The following is a 19,001-nucleotide window of genomic DNA, read 5'->3' as shown; positions in this document are numbered from 1 at the left end:
ACACTTGCAGGGAGAGCAGTAAGCTGGGTTTCAAAACTGCAGACAGTTGTGGCGTTATCTACAACGGAGGCAGAATATATGGCAGCTACTCAAGTTTGCAAAGAGGCAATATGGATTAAAAGGTTATTGGAGGAGATCGGGCACAAACAAGAGAATGTTCCTTTGTTTTGTGACAATCAGAGTGCCTTGCACATCGCAAGGAATCCAGCCTTTCATTCCAGGACTAAACACATTGGAGTCCAATTTCACTTTGTGCGGGAAGTAGTAGAAGAAGGAAGCGTGGATATGCAGAAGATCCATACAAAGGATAACATAGCTGATTTTCTGACCAAACCATTGAACACTGATAAGTTTGAGTGGTGTAGATCCTCAAATGGCCTAGCGGAAACGTAAGCAGCATGTAATGGCAAGATTGAAAGGATGTGTGGAGATGTGTTTGATTCTCAATCAAATCTCCAAGTGGGAGAAATGTCGGCAAGATATTAAATGAGGTAGGGTTCACTCAAATAAACGAAAAAAAAATGTGGTTGGCAATTGGACGGAAATACGCGTTTTTAACGCGTATTCACTCTGACAGAGGCTCTATAAATAGAGCTCCCCCTTTCATTATGAAATCATCCCTTCTTCGAGTTTTCTCTCATCTTATAGCATTTGAGTGCTTAGTTCTATAATATTTGTGAGGTGTTTTGTTCTCCTGTATTAAGAGAGTGTGTTCTCTTTGGAAATACAGTGAGTGAGTTGTACACCACAAAATATTATAGTGGAAATTCTTTTCATCTTACCCGTGGTTTTTACCCTAATAATTTTTAGGGGTTTTCCACGTAAATCTCGGTGTCAAGTTTATTCTTTATTTTCGGCTTTTATTATCTCAAATTCCGCACGTGGGACCAACATCTTTTGTGTTATTTTTAATAAAAAATTTATCTTTTTTAACGTGGTGGTGGTGATGTTCATATAAAAAATTTAACGTGATTGTGAATTCGAGTTGTAATGATAAAAAAATCATGAGCTTTATAAAAAAGAAAAAAGAAAGAAAGAAAGTGAATTAGGAGAAAGAGGGACATTTGTATACTTCATCCACCACACGATTCACATTTAGTTATTATTTTTTTTAATTAAACGTGTTAATTTTGTGAGATGAATATTTTATTCGACATGAATCATAAAAACATATTATTTTTTATGCAAAAAAATATTACTTTCCATTATAAATATAGGTCGGATCGCTTTGTCTCACAGAAGAACTAGTAGTTAGTTATTAATTAACTAGACACCTTATTATAACTTGTGCTCCAATGCACGTGTTGCGTGGTTGTATATTTAGTTTTTTTAACATAAAAAATAAAAAGAAAAAAGAAATATAATATTTAAAAGATGCAAAAAAATATAGTGTTTTGTAAATAAATAGTCACCAAAATAAAATAGATATATCAATTTTATTATTTTATAGAGGTGAATGATATTTTTGTAAATAAAAAAAAAGTCAATGTTACCTTATAATTTAATTTTGTTATGAATTAAGTTAATATAAAATTATCATTAATTGAAAACAGTTAATTGAAGACATAGTAAGATAGTAATAATATAATATTGATAATATTTAATAGGCAAAAACTTATGTAAGATGGTCTCGCGGGTCGTATTTGTGAGACTGATCTCTTATTTGGGTCATCCATGAAAAAATATTACTTTTTATGATAAGAGTATTATTTTTTGTTGTGAATATGGGTAGGGTTGACTCATCTCACAGATTAGGATCCGTGAGACGGTCTCACATGAAACCTACTCTATTTAATAAACAATTGTATTTTGGAGATGGGACTTTTTATGTTCTTTCATGAAAGTTCAGTGCTTTGAATTCTAATTTAAATTATTTGTTACAATAATTCGTTTAATATTCTCTTGAGAAAAGCTGATCCATTTGAAGCAAAATAATCTCATTGTGTGGGCTAAAATTAAATTATAGAGGCTCAATTAAATTATACAAACCCGTCAAATATAACATATCAATTCTTATTGATTTAAACTGATCACGAGACGCTGAAAGAGGAGAGGATCGAGGGAGGAAAGAGATTGTGGAATGACAGGGCGAAAGATCGTGGATCATGGGAGAGTGAAAAGAACCGCACATCACAGTAAAGAAAAAGAGGAGATCAGCAGAAATAAAGACACGACTTTGCACAAAAAATCTGCAAATACTCTCTAATAAGTTTGAAGATTTCAAGCATTCCAGTATATTTTTTAAGCATTCTAGATCTTATCATATTAGATTTCAACGATATATTTTTATGTTTTGTGAATTTCTATAATTTATTGAAAATATAAATAATATAAGAGATTTATTCTACAAATTCCAACCGTGGCATTATATTTATTTTAAGAAATTAGAACAGACTTCGAATTGAAGATTCGCTTGTGCTTGTTTTTGAACGTTGAATTTTTATCAATATTTACGCAAATTAATGCATCAAATACGTGATTAAAGCGAGATATTGTGCAAACACCCATGTCGATTCTTATTTTGCCCAAATTGCGTGATTTCAATTGTTGTCTCGTGGAGTTCCATCTATTCTTCCTCAACTTTCCTAGTTTGGAGGAAAATGGAGGCGCATAATCGGTCAAATTCTGCTTCTGCCGGTCATTCCAAGATGTGGAGCGAATTGGAGTTGCGAGAATTTGCTGATAAATTAGTGATCAAATCTGTGGAATCTCTGGATCAAGGCTTCTCTGTTAGTCGATCAGACGGAAGCATCGACAAGCTTCAAGGTTATGTTTTTCGTTGCATTTAGGATGTGTTCTGCTATTCATTTAACTGGACGTGAAGGAGAAATAACTTCTCCATGTTTTAATGTTGGTGATCGTTTGTTACTTAGTTTATTCAAAGTGTTTTTTTTAATAGAGTTTTTCATTTTGGATTTGTTGTTTTTGCTTCCTCTAAGCTCCTTCTATATTCTGTTTCATTTAATTCCTTTAACAGCAAATCTTTAAGCAGTTTTATTTCACTCATATAACTATCTGGTTTATTTTATCAACCCCAATGATGAATTAGCATGTTCGTTCGGAAACTGCTAAAGAGGAGACCATTCAAACGAAAATGCATGACTTTACCACAATGAAAGAGATTTCTTTTTATGCTAAAATTTTACTTTGGTTTCAAGATTTGTGTTAAGCAAAATTATGACTACAACACGATGTCTTTTTATGAACTTTTGAAGTTGTGTTGGTGTTGATAAGAATTTAAAATTCCATTTTTTTGAAAGTATTATTGTGCAAATTTCTGTTAAAGGTGAACCTTGTGGATGAGAGGTTAATGCAAGTTTAGAATGAATTTGGGTCATTCTATGCAATTTTTGAATCATATCTTTAGTTTTTTTTTTCTCAAAAGTTATCGCATTTGATGAGTTTTTACCTTAACTCATAGAGTCGTTGCATTTATTTTTGTTTCAGGTGTTGACCCATCTGAAAGTCCTTCTAAAATCTCAACTATGTACGGGTAGCTGGAACAATTAGGTTGCTTTCAGGTGCTGTGTTTAGCTGAATATATGTTTGTTGATGATTTGATGCTTTAATTATATACTGCATCAACATCAGGTTTGCGGAATTAAGTGGAAATTTCCTCTGATATTGGTCATTTTAGTTGCATTGGGTTACTTTTTGCAGAAATAAGATTGTAGCGTGTTTGAGATGGATATATAATCGATGCCACATTAAGGCGTTTAACTGATGAAAAACATAAATATTCGATAAATGAAGAATAACACATAACAAGAGTGGCAACATGATATACCTTAATCACACGCTTTTTTATGTCTACATATTTGAGAGTTAATTATTGTAAATACTGAAAAGGTATTTCCATTTCATGCTACATGTTCAAACGAAGTAACGATTAGGCTCCTTTGGACAATTTGAAATAAAAATTTTTACATGGTAAAAAAGAATGTTGAATATCTCAGAATGATGGTTCATGGACATACTGGAAAGGGTCTTGATTATTCCTTCGCAGAATATTTTAAGCTTTATTGACGTCCTTTGTCCTTTCCAGTTTTAAAATTTGAGGTTTCAGAGCTTTTGGAAATGGTGTCATCTTGGACTGAAATATTTCTGTTACTTTCTTGTACTCTATATTTAGGTGTGTATCTAGGCACACTCCTCTACTTTCTACGTCTTTTCTCATAGTAACAAATCCTCTTGCTATATAAGAGGAGAGAAAAAGAGAAGAATCAGAGAACTATCAATGTTGTTAATCAGAGGTTCGAACAATGGAATTTTATTTATAAAGTAACAAGATTGCCAAGCAGAATAATAATTTCCCAATGAACCATGTTTTCCGTAGATATTTTCTTGGTTTGTTTAAGTTCCTATCTTGTTATGTTTACAAGACCATTGGATGTGTAGTTCTACATTTTTTATGAAGTGTAATCATTTTTTCTATTTCATTACTGACTTATTTGGGTAGCTAATTGGACGAAGTTATTTTTCTTCCACAGGTACGCATGTTCTAGTTATCACTTCAAAGAAGGAAATGGGAACTCATCTCAGGTTTCCTGTTTTCATGGTTACATCGATGAAGTTCTTATCGTGCAAACGGTGCAATGAGGCTTCAAGATTCTTAACTAGTCAAGAATTATGGTTGAACATTTCGAATGTCGATTCTCATTAATTTACCTGACATATAATGTACCACTTGTTTCCTGTTGACAATGTAAAAATCTATAATCTCACAACTGCCATCTTTCTCCAGAAAAGTGATGAGGATTACTTTAGGATTCTTTTGAAAATTGTGGAAGCAACCAGAGGACTCTATTATTCTTATGAAACAGATATAACACTCAAGTTCTTTTTATTATCTTTCGGTGAAATATTAAAAAAAACAAGGTAGATGCACTTGCTTACCATACAGCTAATGGCATTTATCAGCTTGCAGAGGAGGTTTAAACTGGCAAACCAATTTGGAAGGAGGTATATAGTTTAAATAACAGATTTTACATCCTAATTTGCTGATGAGTTCATGTGTTGTCTTGTGGACAATATGAATACATATAATTGTAATCTCTTGTAACACCAAATTTCACCTGGACAAATTCATTTTTCGCATGCTTTGTGCTATGGATTGCTTAAGAACCCCAGAATAAATGGGACAATTTATTTGAATGAATCAACTACGTTGGACAAGCTTCAGCATTAGTTGTTTCATTAGTTATTATTTAGTTTCCTTTTTCCCCGTAGAACAAATCTATAGTAGTTGAAATTTCCAGTAAATTGCAGGGAGATCCAAGATTTGTTTGGAATTGGAATGTAATAGAAGAACTTACCAAGAACAAGGTCAGAATCTCGCTCTCATTGGTACTGGATAAGTGATAGAGATTGTATAGTGCTGTCTTCTTTTTCGAAAGCTGTACTGTGATAATACTACCTATCTCTGAATTTATTTTATTGTCACTCACCTAGAAAACATTACCAGTTGCTTTAGAGGAAAGCTATCTTGGATTATTTTATCTGTGGCAAAAATTAATTTATCTCCCGATGATAGTTTCTAATTTGAACTTCATCTTCTTGCAGCTTGATGGATTTATCATCCCCCTATTACAAGCAAATATCCTCAGCCACCACCCCCAGCCCCAGCCCCCTTTTGTGTCTCTTAATTGCGATCAACAAAAAAATCTAATTTTAGATAGAAATGATTAAGTTTTACTTGACGACGACTCAAGCTTCCAGAGTTCACGGCGACTAGGTACCTCCAAGAAAAATTATTTTAGTTTAGTTGGATCTCCACAACCTTGTTTAAGGTACAATAATATGGACTATTATGTTTAGGGACGAGGATGTGGAGAAGAGGAGCCAATCTAGAAGGGGATACTGCTAATTTCATAGAAACAGAGCAGGTTTGTTGCAGTTCTTACGTACTTTCAAGTGGAAGGCGTCCACTATCATATCCTTCCTAATGTTAAATCTGATGTAATAACCACCTGTTTAAATGAAAGGACAAAATATCTGACTCATGTTGCGACCTTTTCACTCCATAGCTATTGAACATTTGACACATGCTAATCTTGTAAAGTTCTACAGTGCACGCCAAATATTTGCTGCATTTCATCTGTTAGAAGCAAGTTCATATGAAATTGTGGTTCTCAGGTTCGGGGTCAATTCCACTACTCTGGGAGCAGATTGTTGATTTGAGCTATAAACCACGACTCAATGTCGTTAGCCATGAGCAAACGGTATGTACGTACATGTCTTATGAATTTTCTTATTTCACTTGCATGCCTTATGAAATTTTACTTATTTAACTGGTCCATAATTTTGTTTTCATTTTTGGTCTTGTGACCTGACTCGAGTGTTCTTGATTTTCGTTTTTATGTTGTAATTTCAGTCAAATGTCGTGGAGCGTCATTTTAATGATCTAATGCAAAGATACGAAGGATGTGTTGCGCTTGATCTAACGGATAAGGTTGGATTTTTGTCGATACCCTCTCAATCATCAAATATTGCAAGTGTCATAAGATTTGTTTGATTGATTTTCGTGTTCTATAACATCCAAAATCGTGAACTTTTCACTAGACAAATCTTTTGCATTCTTGTTTCAATTAACGCTACTAGATTAATGCTTAGTTTTGTGATGACAATATACTTCTGTTTTTTTTCCTATTAGTCAATTAAGTTGTGTGAATGAATGGCAATATAATTTGCACACTTTGGTAATTACCTCAAATGAAGTTGTCCTACTGATGTTTTAGGGGTAACTACACTTACTCTTGATCCGTATTTTGCATCAGTCTTCCGATTCTTAGCATAGATTATAGAAACTTCTCCTGAGTCCTTGTTTTGATCTTGTAGCAAGGTGATGAAGGCTTGTTAAGTGCAGCTTATGCAGAAGAAATGCAAAAGCTTGCTAATGTAAGGTGGGTTGGAAACATAGCAATCTTTATTTATTTATTTTTTTGAAAGAATATATTTATTTCATTGTCAATTACGAGTATGATATTACCCTGTTGATATTTCATTCTAATTTGGTAGCTAACAGAATTATATTTACATACTGTTTCTCCAGATATGTTTCATTTGACTTCCACCAAACTTGTGGCAATGGGAGGTTCGATAATATACAACTTCTGTATGATGAAATTTTGGAAGACTTTGAGAACCAAGGGTGAGAACTGGCTTTGTTTAACATGGTACTTTTTCCTTTTTCGGAAATGGTGCTCATTAGTTTTATCATTTTGATTCTTCTTAGTACTCTTTTAATAATTTTTATTCCAGCTGAGCAGATACTTCCTTCTAGATTCTGAAGGGAAGATTCTGGCAGAACAAGGGGGAGTGATTAGGTCTAACTGCATGGATGGCCTTGACAGAACAAATGTTACACAGGTCGGTCAACTCTTCAGTTTCTTTTTTAGTTGATTGCAAGTGATCAAGCATCTTTCCCAATATTTGCAAATGATATGTTTGATTTTCGCTTGCAGAGCTACCTTGCTTGGAAATCTTTAAATTTTCAACTGCAGAGAGTCGGTTCACTATCCTCAACTGTGTGTATTTCGATATTTACCGAAGATTTCGAACTCTTCAAAACTTGTATGGACTACGGATAATCAACACTAACATGATTCATTATGAGTAGAATTTGTTTTTGCTTGTGCTTAACCTTGTGTTTTTTGTAACAGTATGGGTGGACCAAGGAGATGAAATAAGCCTTGAGTATTCTGGTACTCATGCAATGAAACGCGACCTTCAATTGTTACTTTTGCAATGCTGTGTCATGTTCATCAAGCGAGCGAATATAGTCGGTCTAGAGCCTTGTTTTTTTCTTCTTCTATCGCAGATACGGAAAGCAGACAATGGCAGGTATCATCAAAGAAGGGATGAGTGCCATCTCAAGATATATTTAAACAATTTTCAAGATGGAGTTAGACAGGCAAGCCAACTGAAACGTTTTTCAACCATCAGCTATTCCGTTTACTTGCCAAAAGGTTCAAGTATTTAAATCTAGATTAGATTTTAACAACAAAACATAATGTACAACACTGGATGCGATAGATGTTATCCGTGGCTGCTACACTGTGAACAGAAACGGCCGCTCCCCTTTCCAGCATAAAGGATTTGATTCCCTCTCGGTAAGAATACACCTCTTCTGCAAATTACCTTCAACTGAGGTTTCATGGAACGGCATATGAATCTCACGAGTAAAATGTGTGTTATGTTTCAATGGTGCATGTTACTCACAATTGTCCCCCTTTCTCGTGTCTTGCTTATTGTTCTTTCAACCTTGTTGATGGTGTCCTTTACTTCCCTCCATTGAAAACTATACAGTATCTTCCAGTCGCATCAGCTTTAGCAATTGGAGGATTGGCGGCGACATCAATCACATTAAATCAAGGTATTCAACATATTTTTAATCATATTGTGTAATGACATCGACAATCCTGAAGTTGTTTTAGCGAAGGTCTTGCCATGTTTACTTTTTTGCAGCGGAACGAAACGCGCGACACATTCTATCTTCAATTATCTGTGCTGGTTAAACTGCTGGATTGATAGCAATAATTAAATCAAATGGAAGACAAATTTGTTCAAAGCCACGCTTGTGTAGTCTCTTGTAAGCTACTTAATTTCACATTGCATAATTTGTGACGCGCAATCCTGGAGTAATTTATTTTTAAAGAAATCGAAATACGTGCATATGTAAGCTTCTAAAATATTAATTCAAACTTGTCAACAAAAATTTAGGGGGAACAAAAGTAAAAAAACAAAGCTAGTTTATAGGTCATGGCCCCCAGAATTTCCACACTTGAAATACAATTCGATGGAAAAAAAAGGACTTCCATAAATAGTGTGAAGCATCAACTTAGTTTGTATAAGACAGAAACATTAACGTAGAATGTTGTAATTGCAGTTGTTTGTTCTGTGAACAAGTTAACCACAACTCACACAGATGAGACTTCGAGAAGACACAAAATCATAGCTTCTAAAGGAACTGTAATTTCTTTCTGGTTGGCTGCGCTTTTAAATCCGAAAGCATACTACCTATGACTCCAATCTTCTAGGACTATTGCCCTCGTTAAAATCCCCCCATCACTCTCGAATTTGCAATCCTTCTGCTGACAAGATCTTTCAGCTCAATTTCACCAGGGAACCTGCTCTCCTTTATCTTTGAGAACACCTGCATTGAGTGAGATGATGAGAAGAAGACAAAAGAAAGAATTCATTTATCTACTCAGTACTCGTCATGAAATCAAAATAGAAACTGTACTCCATGTGTTCATCCATCAGAACCGAACAGACCACAGCATTAGAGGTATCATGGGAGCCTCGAATAGTAACTAAATGAATGGGAACTTTTTAAGCCACTTGTACCTACCGCTTGAGTGTTGCACTTCTCAAATAATTCGTCATTGACAATGCGAATGAACAGAGCCAAAAGAAGCCATTAAACTGTAAATTGGATATGTATTGGATATGTATTGAACTATAAAAGAACATAACCCAGAGTTTCCTCTGTACAGGTATTCTCTCCACCTTACCCTAGCTAAGCTAGTAAACACTCAAGTAAACAAATTAACCGAATGCCTCTAACGAGCTACGACTCCACATTTTATTCCTCTTCCCTCACACATCTAGATTCTTCCATGGGCTTGAGACTACTCGGCCTATGGTCCATAGTAATAAAGTCAGGTAACAATGAGGCTTAGCATGTTTACACTTGAATGCATTCAAAACATGGAAGCAAAGTATCAATGAAGAATGTACCTCCAATAAAAATGATAAGCATATTGTACAATGCCAATTACCAAAAAAAAGAGCATTTGAGGCATTGGACGGACTGACTGGCCCAATGCCCCACACTCAAAATTTAGAGTCAAAGCATTAGATGTTTGGGCGCCCGGCACTGCAATTTATCTAGTCGCAAGGCACAGTAAACGGACTCATGCAGACGAGAATGAGTGCTACTATTTATCTACTCAGCTATGAACTACAAACAATCTGCAACTACTGAGCTCTCAGTGCAAGCAAAAACTACTGCGACTACTGAACTCTAGGTACATGCAAGAATAAAGAGCGCTTTAATAAAAGAATCACCTTTTTCTAAGCTAAAAGAATCACTTCAAAGATGATAGTTCAGTGCACGAAGACATGGGAATGCAATGATCTATTTTTAAGCTTAAAGAAATCACTTGTATTATCTTAGTGCATTGCACGACGAGATTGGAACAGAACATATATCTGCCAGCATTAACACGGGCAACATTTAATAGAACCAACATCTTAAATGTTATTTTTTCCGGTAAGAATACACTTGACCCTTTAGTCATACAAACTGACATCAAGCACGGCTGTAGAGAAGATGATCCATATTCTAATCTTAATTCACCTGTCATACTCAAATATCCTAATCTTAATTCACTACTCAAATATCCTAATCTTAATTTACCTGTCATATTCAAAGCACACGCGGTAAAACACATTTGAACCTTTCAGTCATACAAATATGTGTTCTAGAAAAAACCTCCATACGTTAATTTTAACTCAAGCATCAGATGCAACAACATTCAAAGCTACAAGCAGCGAGAAAATGAAGTTGAAAGCAAAAGGTTGACACAAGTATATATAAAAAGAGAGAAGAATAATAGTACCAGTTCACCATTACAATACACTTCAAAAGCCCCTGAACTCTGCAGGAAGGATTGAAGGAAGTTTCCAAGTAGCCAAATGCTTGCCATACTTCCAAATCTATTTGCTCGCATGGAATAGTACCATTGAGGGGGTGCAGCAAATCCAAGACGAGGGAATATATGCTCTCCAGCCACTATAATTCCAATTGCACCAAATTGAACGACTGGTACAACTTTGCTCAACAACTGTTTCGGTAGAGGAGGCGGGTAATTGGCAAGAACAACGTGCATTCCAGGAAACTGACTTTCCAACATGTTCTTCATTGTCACTGCTGTCCCTCTGAGAAAACAGAAGTAGCATACATGTAACTCTATGCTACCGTAAAAGCATGTTACATTTGCCTTCTGAACTCATCAAACAAAGCACTTTCTATTTCTTAAAATACTTAAAAAAGCATTTTCAATTCACATTCCAAATAATAATCCCAGTCACAATATAGAATGCAAAAAGTGAGAAAAAGCATACTTCTAGTCTGCAGGCTTGTTTATACAATTATACGTGAATAGAGAAAGAAGTAAAGAAGAAACTGCTTTAGTCATTAGTGCGCAAGATTGTTCTAAATGTGATACAATCACATTGCACACATTACAGGTAGTAGAATGATACTGAAATTCTCTCTCCTTTCTTTTCTCTGTGTTCTTCCCCAGTTCCCTTTCAATTTTCAATTCCCCTTCTTCAATTCGAAGGAGCAAACAGAGTGAATTATCAATCAATCCGATTTTGACTGAGAAGGAACATATCATATAAAGACTCGATACATTTAAGATGGACAAAAACTTTTTTTAAAATGAAAAAAAATACATTAAAAAATCAAAAATTTCCTTGTTGAGGCACTGTCCAGCCCTATTTACTTACATAAGAAGCACTTAATCGTCTCTAACCTTACTGCACAAAACTGAGTGTCACCACAAAAATCCTCAACAAATTCTTGCGATCAAATACACAAAAGCCTCAATTTTTCAAAGAAAACATGTCTCACAACAACAAAAGAATCAACAAATTTACCAAAAGAGTATAAGCGAAGTCAAGGAATTATTCATTTAATTAACATAACAATCAATCCCCATGATAAGAAAGGAAACCAAATACCTATAGGAGCAAGAAGAACAAAAGTCGACGCTTACAGTATTCCCATGGCCAATCCCACTATCTTTCTGCCAAAATAAAACATTAATCAAAAATTCATTTCTTATAATCTAGCAAAGATTACAACTTTCTCAACGAACGCTTAAATAATCGAAGAAATTCAGGAAAATATAGGTATTTCAACCTGGGTAGGGAACTCTAGGGGTGGTGGTTGCTGTCGGATCAGAGGCTGTGAATCGGAGTGGTGGTGGTGGTGGTGGTTGGCAGCGGGTTTAGGGGGCTGCGGAGAGAAGAGTTGGATAATGTCGGAGCAGAAGAGGAAGAGGGGCAGACCCACCAGAAGAAGTTGTGTTCGATCCATGTTTTCGCCGGAGTTCTGATCGATCGACAACAATGAAAAACAAGAATATCTAAATAATCCAAAAAATTAATAAGTTTTACCAAAATATCGAATATGTTGCAATATTACGGAGATAATAAAAAATTGAGTAATCATATTTTATTTGAAAATGATAGAGAATCGAAATCATATCAATTTATTTTGATATCATAATTATTTTATCTAAAGATTTCTTGTATCTATAAATATGTCATTCATGTACTTTTTTGATATATTGAATTTTCTTGTTTTGCTTGCTTTTGCTTTGTATTTTCTTTGGTTAGTATTTTGTATTTATTTATAACACGTTATCATCATGATTGCACATTATATAAATGCTCGTCATTTTTAATTCTTAAATTTATTAATGATAAAAACTTGTGTGAGACGGTCTCACGGGTCGTTTTTGTGAGACGGATCTTTTATTTGGGTCATCCATGAAAAAGTATTACTTTTTATGCTAAGAGTATTACTTTTTATTGTGAATATGGGTAGGGTTGACCCGTCTCACAGATTAAAATCCGTGAGACGGTCTCACATGAGACTCACTCTTTATTAATTCGTGGCATCTTATATACACGTTAATTATTTTGTTTTCTTTCTTTGACCCATATCAATGCATTACCATCACATATTGCAATTCAGTAGTATATTTTAAATTTTGTGTGTTTATTTATTGAGTAGGTCTCTTGTGAGACGGTCTCACGAATCTTTATCTGTGAGACGGGTCAACCCTATCGATATTCACAATAAAAAGTAATATTTTTAGCATAAAAAGTAATACTTTTTCATTGATGACCCAAATAAGAGATCCGTCTCACAAAATACGACCCGTGAGACCGTCTCATGCAAGTTTTTGCCTTATTTATTCGATTGTTTTTCTATGGATATTATATAACTTGTTAACTTATAAATTGTTTTATATAGATTTGATCATATCAAATATTTCAAAGCTTGAATATGTCGCTCTTGATATATCTAGCAACAATTATCTCTCTTAGATACTAGATGTTATGGGCATTGGAAATATCATCAAAGAGAAAAATAGTGAATCACCGAAAAATCATGCGAAGGCTATGATATTCCTTCGTCACCATCTTAATGATGGTTTGAAGAATGAATATTTGATGATAAAAGATCCGGTCGATGTTTGGCAAATTTTGAAAGAATGATATAGCCATCAAAAGACAATGATTCTCCGAAAAGCACGGTATGATTAGATACACTTACACTTACAAGACTTTAAATCTGTAAGTGAATATAATTCTGCATTATTTCGCATCAGTTAACAATTGAATTATGTGGAGAAAAAATAAATGATGATGATTTGTTGAAAAAACATGCTCTATTTTTCATGCCTCTAATATGCTCATGCAGCAACAATATCGAGAGAGAGTTTCAAAAAATATTCTGAATTGATTCCAAGTTTGATTGTTACTGAGCAAAATAATGAGTTATTGATGAAAAATCATGAAATCCGTCCCACTAGTGCCAAGCCTTTCCCTGAAGTGAATATGACAATACGTGATGAAAAAGGAAAACAAAATAAAATTGAATATGGTAATGATCGTGGACGTGGACGTTGTCGTGGGCTCCGTGGAGGACATTTTCATCCATATGGTCGTGGGCATGGAAAACCACGTAACGACAATGATCGCTATAATCAAAGCTATCAAAAGAATACGAACTGCCAAAAGTGAGGTAATGACCAAGAGAAGAAAGTTGAAAGTGGTCGAAATAATAATCCAATGAAATCAGAAAATGAGTGTTATAAGTGTGGAGTAAAAAGACATTGGTATCATACTTGTCGTATGCCCAAACACATTATTGATCTCTATCATGCATCAAAAGAGAAAACAAAGAATGTGGAGACTAATTTATTCATTAAGGTGAAGATTCAAACCAAGTCCCACCTCTTTCTGCATTTTTTGATATTTCTGATTTCTTTGAAGATCCGGAAGGGAAAATCGGTCATTTGATTTGAGATGGAAGCTTGCAAAATTATTGAATATTTATTTGGTAGTATCATATCTATGACTTATTTAGATTATTTGTTTAGGACGTGATTTTATTCAAATTTTCATTTTATCTTGATTTGGTTTATTATTTATGATGAGTGAAAGTTGTTATTTCGTTTTGTTATGAATACATCATTTATTCTTATTAATTTTATTACTGTGACTAGAATATGAATTTTGGACATGAAGTCAATTATAAAGATTTATGTCTTGTTGATAGCGCGACAACACATTCCATATTTTAAAACAATCAATATTTCCGATATTTGGAAATGAGAAAAAGTAATGTCAACACAATTTCTGGTAGTATAAACATTATTGAAGGCTTTGGAAGAGCAAATATTAAATTATATGGAATGACAAATTTTATAATCAATAATGCTTTATTCTCTCTTAAGTCTCGAAGAAATTTATTAAGTTTTCAAGATATTCGTCGAAATGGATATCATATTGAGACTGTCAGCCAAGAAGATAGAGAATATCTTTTTACTACAAAAGAAGTGTCGGGAAATAAATATATTTTTGAAAAATTACAGACATTTGCTTCTGGATTACACTACACAAAAATAAATGTAGTGGAGACGAATGCAACATTTGACTATAAATTCATTGATATGGATAATTTTAAGATTTGGAATAACCGATTGGGACATTCTAAAATGATACGAAAAATTATCGATAATTCACATGGGCATCAATTAAAGGACAAGAAAATTCTTACTCTTAAATAATTTTCATGTGATGCTTGTTCTCAAGGCAAATTAATTATTAGGCCTTCACCAGTCAAGGTTGGTATTGAATCACCTGTATTTTTAGAAAGAATATAAGGTGATGTTTGTGGATCCATTCACCCATCATGTGGACCATTTAAACATTTTATAGTTTTGATTGATGCATCTAGAAAATGGTCATATATATGTTTACTATCAACTCGCAATTTGGGTTTTGCAAGACTTATGGATCAAATAACTAGATTAAGAACACAATTTCTAGAATATCCTATCAAGATTATCCGTTTTGATAATGCTGGTGAATTTACATCCCCAAATTTTAATGAATTTTTTATGTCAATTGGGATAATTGTTGAACATTCTGTTTCTCATGTTCATACACAAAATGGTTTAGCAGTCTTTGATTAAATGTCTCCAATTAATAGCTACACCATTTATTATGATAACAAAACTCCCCATATTTGTTTGGGGACATGCTATTTTGCATGCAACATCAATTATACGTATCATAACGACTAGTTACAATGAATTCTCTCCTTTACAATTAGCTTTTGGCCTAGAGCCTAATGTTTCCAATAAAAGAATTTTTTGGAAGTGTGGCGTGTTCCAATTAGTCCACCACAACGCACTAAAATAGGTCCACAAAAGAGATTAGGAATATATGTTGGATATGATTCTCCTTCAATTATTAAATATTTAGAACCAACTACATGTGATATTTTCACGGTACGATTTTCCGATTGTCATTTTGATTAAACTAGATTTCCAACATTAGAGGGAGAAAATTTAAACTCATCAAGGGAATTGACTTGGAATGCATCACTACATAAATTTGATCATCGAACAAATGAATGTGAACTTGAAGTTCAAAGAATAATCCATTTGTAAAATATTGCAAATAAATTACCTGATACATTTAATGATGTGAAAAGGGTAACTAAGTTATACCTATCAGCTGCTAATGATCCAGCACATATTGATGTTCCCAAAGAACCGTCAAACAGCGAGTCAACTGCTTGACTCAAATGTGGCAGACCAATTGGGTCCAAGGACAAAATCCACAGAGAAGAAAATGAGCAAATAATACAGATATTGAGATACACAATTCATTGATTGATGACTCTAAAAATGTTGATGATCAAAACCCCGGAGAGGTTCAAGTACTTGACAATGAAGAGATCTCAATAAATTATGTCAAAAAGGGAAAAGATTAAATTGGACAAAAATTATTGTTGACAATAACTTTGCCTAAAATGTGGCATTTGATGTTGTTAATGAAAATGATGATCTAGATCCTAAATCTATTGACGAATATCGTAATAGACATGATTGGCCAAGTTGGAAAAGCGCAATAGAAGAAGAGTTAAACTCATTAGCAAAACGTGAGGTGTTGGGACCCGTGGTCCAAACACGAAGAGGAATAATTCCTATTGGTTACAAATGGGTATTTGTACAAAAAAGAAAATGAAAAATGAAGTGACTTGATATAAAGCACGATTGCTAGCACAAGGTTTTTCTCAAATACCCGGTATTGATTTTGAAAAGACATACTCTCCAGTGATGGATGTAATTACGTTCTGGTATATTATTTGCGTGGTTGTACAAGAAAAACTTGAAATGCGTCTTATGGATGTTTTTACTGCATACTTATACGGAAAACTTGATAATGATATTTACATGAAAATTACTGAAGAGTTTAAGATGCCAGAAGTATTTGGTTCAAATTGTAAAAGTATTTACTCCCTGAAAGTGCAAAGATCATTGTATGATATGGATGCATGTGGTATAAGCGACTTAGCAACTATTTGTTGCAAGAAGGCTACAAAAATGATCCAATATGTCCATGTGTTTTTATTCAAAGGAATGGATCAAAAGTAGTTATTATTGTTTTATATGTTGATGATTTAAATATCATTGGAAATCCAGAAGAACTTGAAAAGACAGTTGATATCTTGAAAAGGGAATTTGTGACGAAAGATTTAGGAAAACCAAAATTTTGTCTTGGCTTTCAAATTGAACATCTTGTAAATAGAATTTTTGTCCGTCAATCTACTTATACAGAAAAATTATTAAAACGATTTTACATGGATAAAGCTAATCCATTAAGTTCGCCCATGGTTGTTCGATCCCTTGATGTGGCAAAGGTTATTTTTCGACCTCTTGAGGAGCAAGAAGAACTGATTGGTCCAAAAGTACCATATCTTAGTGCAATTGGTGCATTGATGTACCTCACAAATAGCAGAAGACCGAAAACAACATTTTCTTTAAATTTATTGGCGAGATACAGTTTTAATCCAACACGTAGGCATTGGAATGAAGTTAAACATATATTTAGATATCTTCAAGGCACCCATGATTTGGGTTTATTTTAATCTAATGATTGTGATGCAATTGATCGGTTATGCATATGATGGCTACTATCTAATCCACACAAAGGAAGATCACAAACTGGGTATCTATTTATTTATGGTGGAACAACTATATCTTGGAAATCTACAAAACAAACTCTTGTCGCCACTTCATCTAATTATGCAGAAATTATTGCAATCCATGAAGCTAGTCGAGAATGTTTATGGTTGAGATCGGTGATTCATCACATAAAAAAGCAATGTGGCTTGTCTTCAGGTAAACAAGCAGTGAAAACTATCTACGAAGACAACGCGGCATGTATCACGCAGCTAAAAGATGGATACATCAAAGGTGATAAAACGAAACATATATCTCCGAAGTTCTTTTGCACTCATTATTAGAAGAAAATAGGTGATATCAAAATTCAACAAATTCGTTCGAGTGATAATCTCGTTGATATTTATACAAAATCATTGCTCACATTAACTTTTGAGAAACTGATATACAAGATTGGGATGCGGCGGCTTAAAGATATCAAGTGATATTTGCAACATGGGGAGTTAATCCAAATTGTACAGTTTTTCCTTTGTCCATGTTTTTTCCCACATGGTTTTTCATAACAAGTTTTTTAATGATATAGTTAACCACCCACGAAGAATGTTGTATTCTTTTCCCTTTACTAGGTTTTTATCCCATTGGGTATTTCTTGTAAGGTTTTAATGAGACACGTTTATCGCAGGACATCCAAGGGGGAGTGTTGCAATATTATGGATGTCAAGATAATCAAATATTGGATAATCATATCTTTTGGAGATAGTAGAGAATTGTAATCATATCAATTCATTTTGATGTCATAATTACCTTATCTAAGGATTTATTGTACCTATAAATATGTCATTCATGTAACCTTTTTTTATATATATCAACTAACTTAATTATTATTATTAATTACTGAACCATGCATATATCAACTAACTTAATTTTTGTCGTAGGAAATGTTGCAAACCACTGAATTCGATTCTCTTATCATTAAGAAGTTTCATTCGGCCTGTTGCAAAAAATGAATACTTATCGAGGTTATTGTGTCAATGAGTTTAATTTCAACACTGTTAATAATACATCGTAAAAGGCCACCAATAATTCAAGAGTTCAAGTTTATGGTCTTTCAAGTCATGGTAAATGTACCGAATTTTATGGTCAACTCGAAGAGATAATTGAGGTTGAATACTCTGGTTTGCCACTAAAACAAACCATACTTTTTAAATGTTCTTGGTTTGATATTCATCATAGATTAGGGACATACGTACACTCTTTTAAAAACAACAAAAGTGAAAATCATGTTATCGAAACTCAATTCTTGTTGATAAAAAAAATCTTTTCGATGTCGCGGTTCTGTACGATAATGAACTTGATGTGAATAACACTGATAGGGATAGAGATGATGTTCAAGCATCAAGTGACGATATCTTTCACAACGACAATGACAATGATTAGAGTTGTCAGTGCATGTTTTTTTTTTTACCTATGGTGGTTTGTGTTCTACTTCTCATGTCTTTCTTATCATATTGCTCTAATCATGTGGTTTCTTCTGTTTAAATTACTTAATTTAAAATTTGAGATCGGTAAATTTCAGTTTGAGAATTTATATATCAATTTGATGCTTGAAATGTCACATATTTTTGCATGTAGTTTGTTTACGTACGTTCAATTTCTAGGTATATAGTATGAATGGCTTCACAACAGGCCGGCGTCCAAAGCATATAGTTTCATCGG

The 19,001-nt window shown here is 33.8% G+C and overlaps 1 protein-coding gene and 1 pseudogene across 1 annotated transcript; one reads left to right on the top strand and one right to left on the bottom strand.

Annotated features, from left to right (window-relative positions):
• The first annotated feature begins 2,439 nt into the window (after positions 1-2,439).
• On the top strand, positions 2,440-8,943 carry LOC140962664 (phosphoinositide phosphatase SAC8-like; annotated as a pseudogene).
• On the bottom strand, positions 8,734-12,173 carry LOC140963052 (selT-like protein). The gene is made up of 4 exons (XM_073422265.1): positions 11,936-12,173; positions 11,755-11,819; positions 10,626-10,944; positions 8,734-9,154 (listed from the first exon to the last, which is right to left on the bottom strand). The coding sequence occupies exons 1-4, from the start codon at positions 12,110-12,112 to the stop codon at positions 9,053-9,055; spliced, it is 663 nt and encodes a 220-aa protein (XP_073278366.1). The 5' UTR covers positions 12,113-12,173; the 3' UTR covers positions 8,734-9,052.
• Positions 12,174-19,001: the final 6,828 nt, after the last annotated feature.

The sequence above is a fragment of the Primulina huaijiensis genome, chromosome 17 (genome assembly GCF_012295235.1).
Source record: "Primulina huaijiensis isolate GDHJ02 chromosome 17, ASM1229523v2, whole genome shotgun sequence".
Lineage (NCBI taxonomy): Eukaryota > Viridiplantae > Streptophyta > Magnoliopsida > Lamiales > Gesneriaceae > Primulina > Primulina huaijiensis.
The sequence above is the reverse complement of the archived record's forward strand: the minus strand, read 5'-3'. Positions and strand labels throughout refer to the sequence as shown.

Excerpts from the sequence above, each read along its gene's own strand:
- LOC140963052 (XM_073422265.1), bottom strand. The coding sequence starts at position 12,112 with ATGGATCGAACACAACTTCTTCTGGTGGGTCTGCCCCTCTTCCTCTTC. Across the intron at positions 11,820-11,935 it reads CCCTAGAGTTCCCTACCCAG|AAAGATAGTGGGATTGGCCA; the intron begins GTTGAAATACCT and ends TTATTTTGGCAG. Across the intron at positions 9,155-10,625 it reads TGTATTGTAATGGTGAACTG|GTGTTCTCAAAGATAAAGGA; the intron begins GTACTATTATTC and ends CACTCAATGCAG.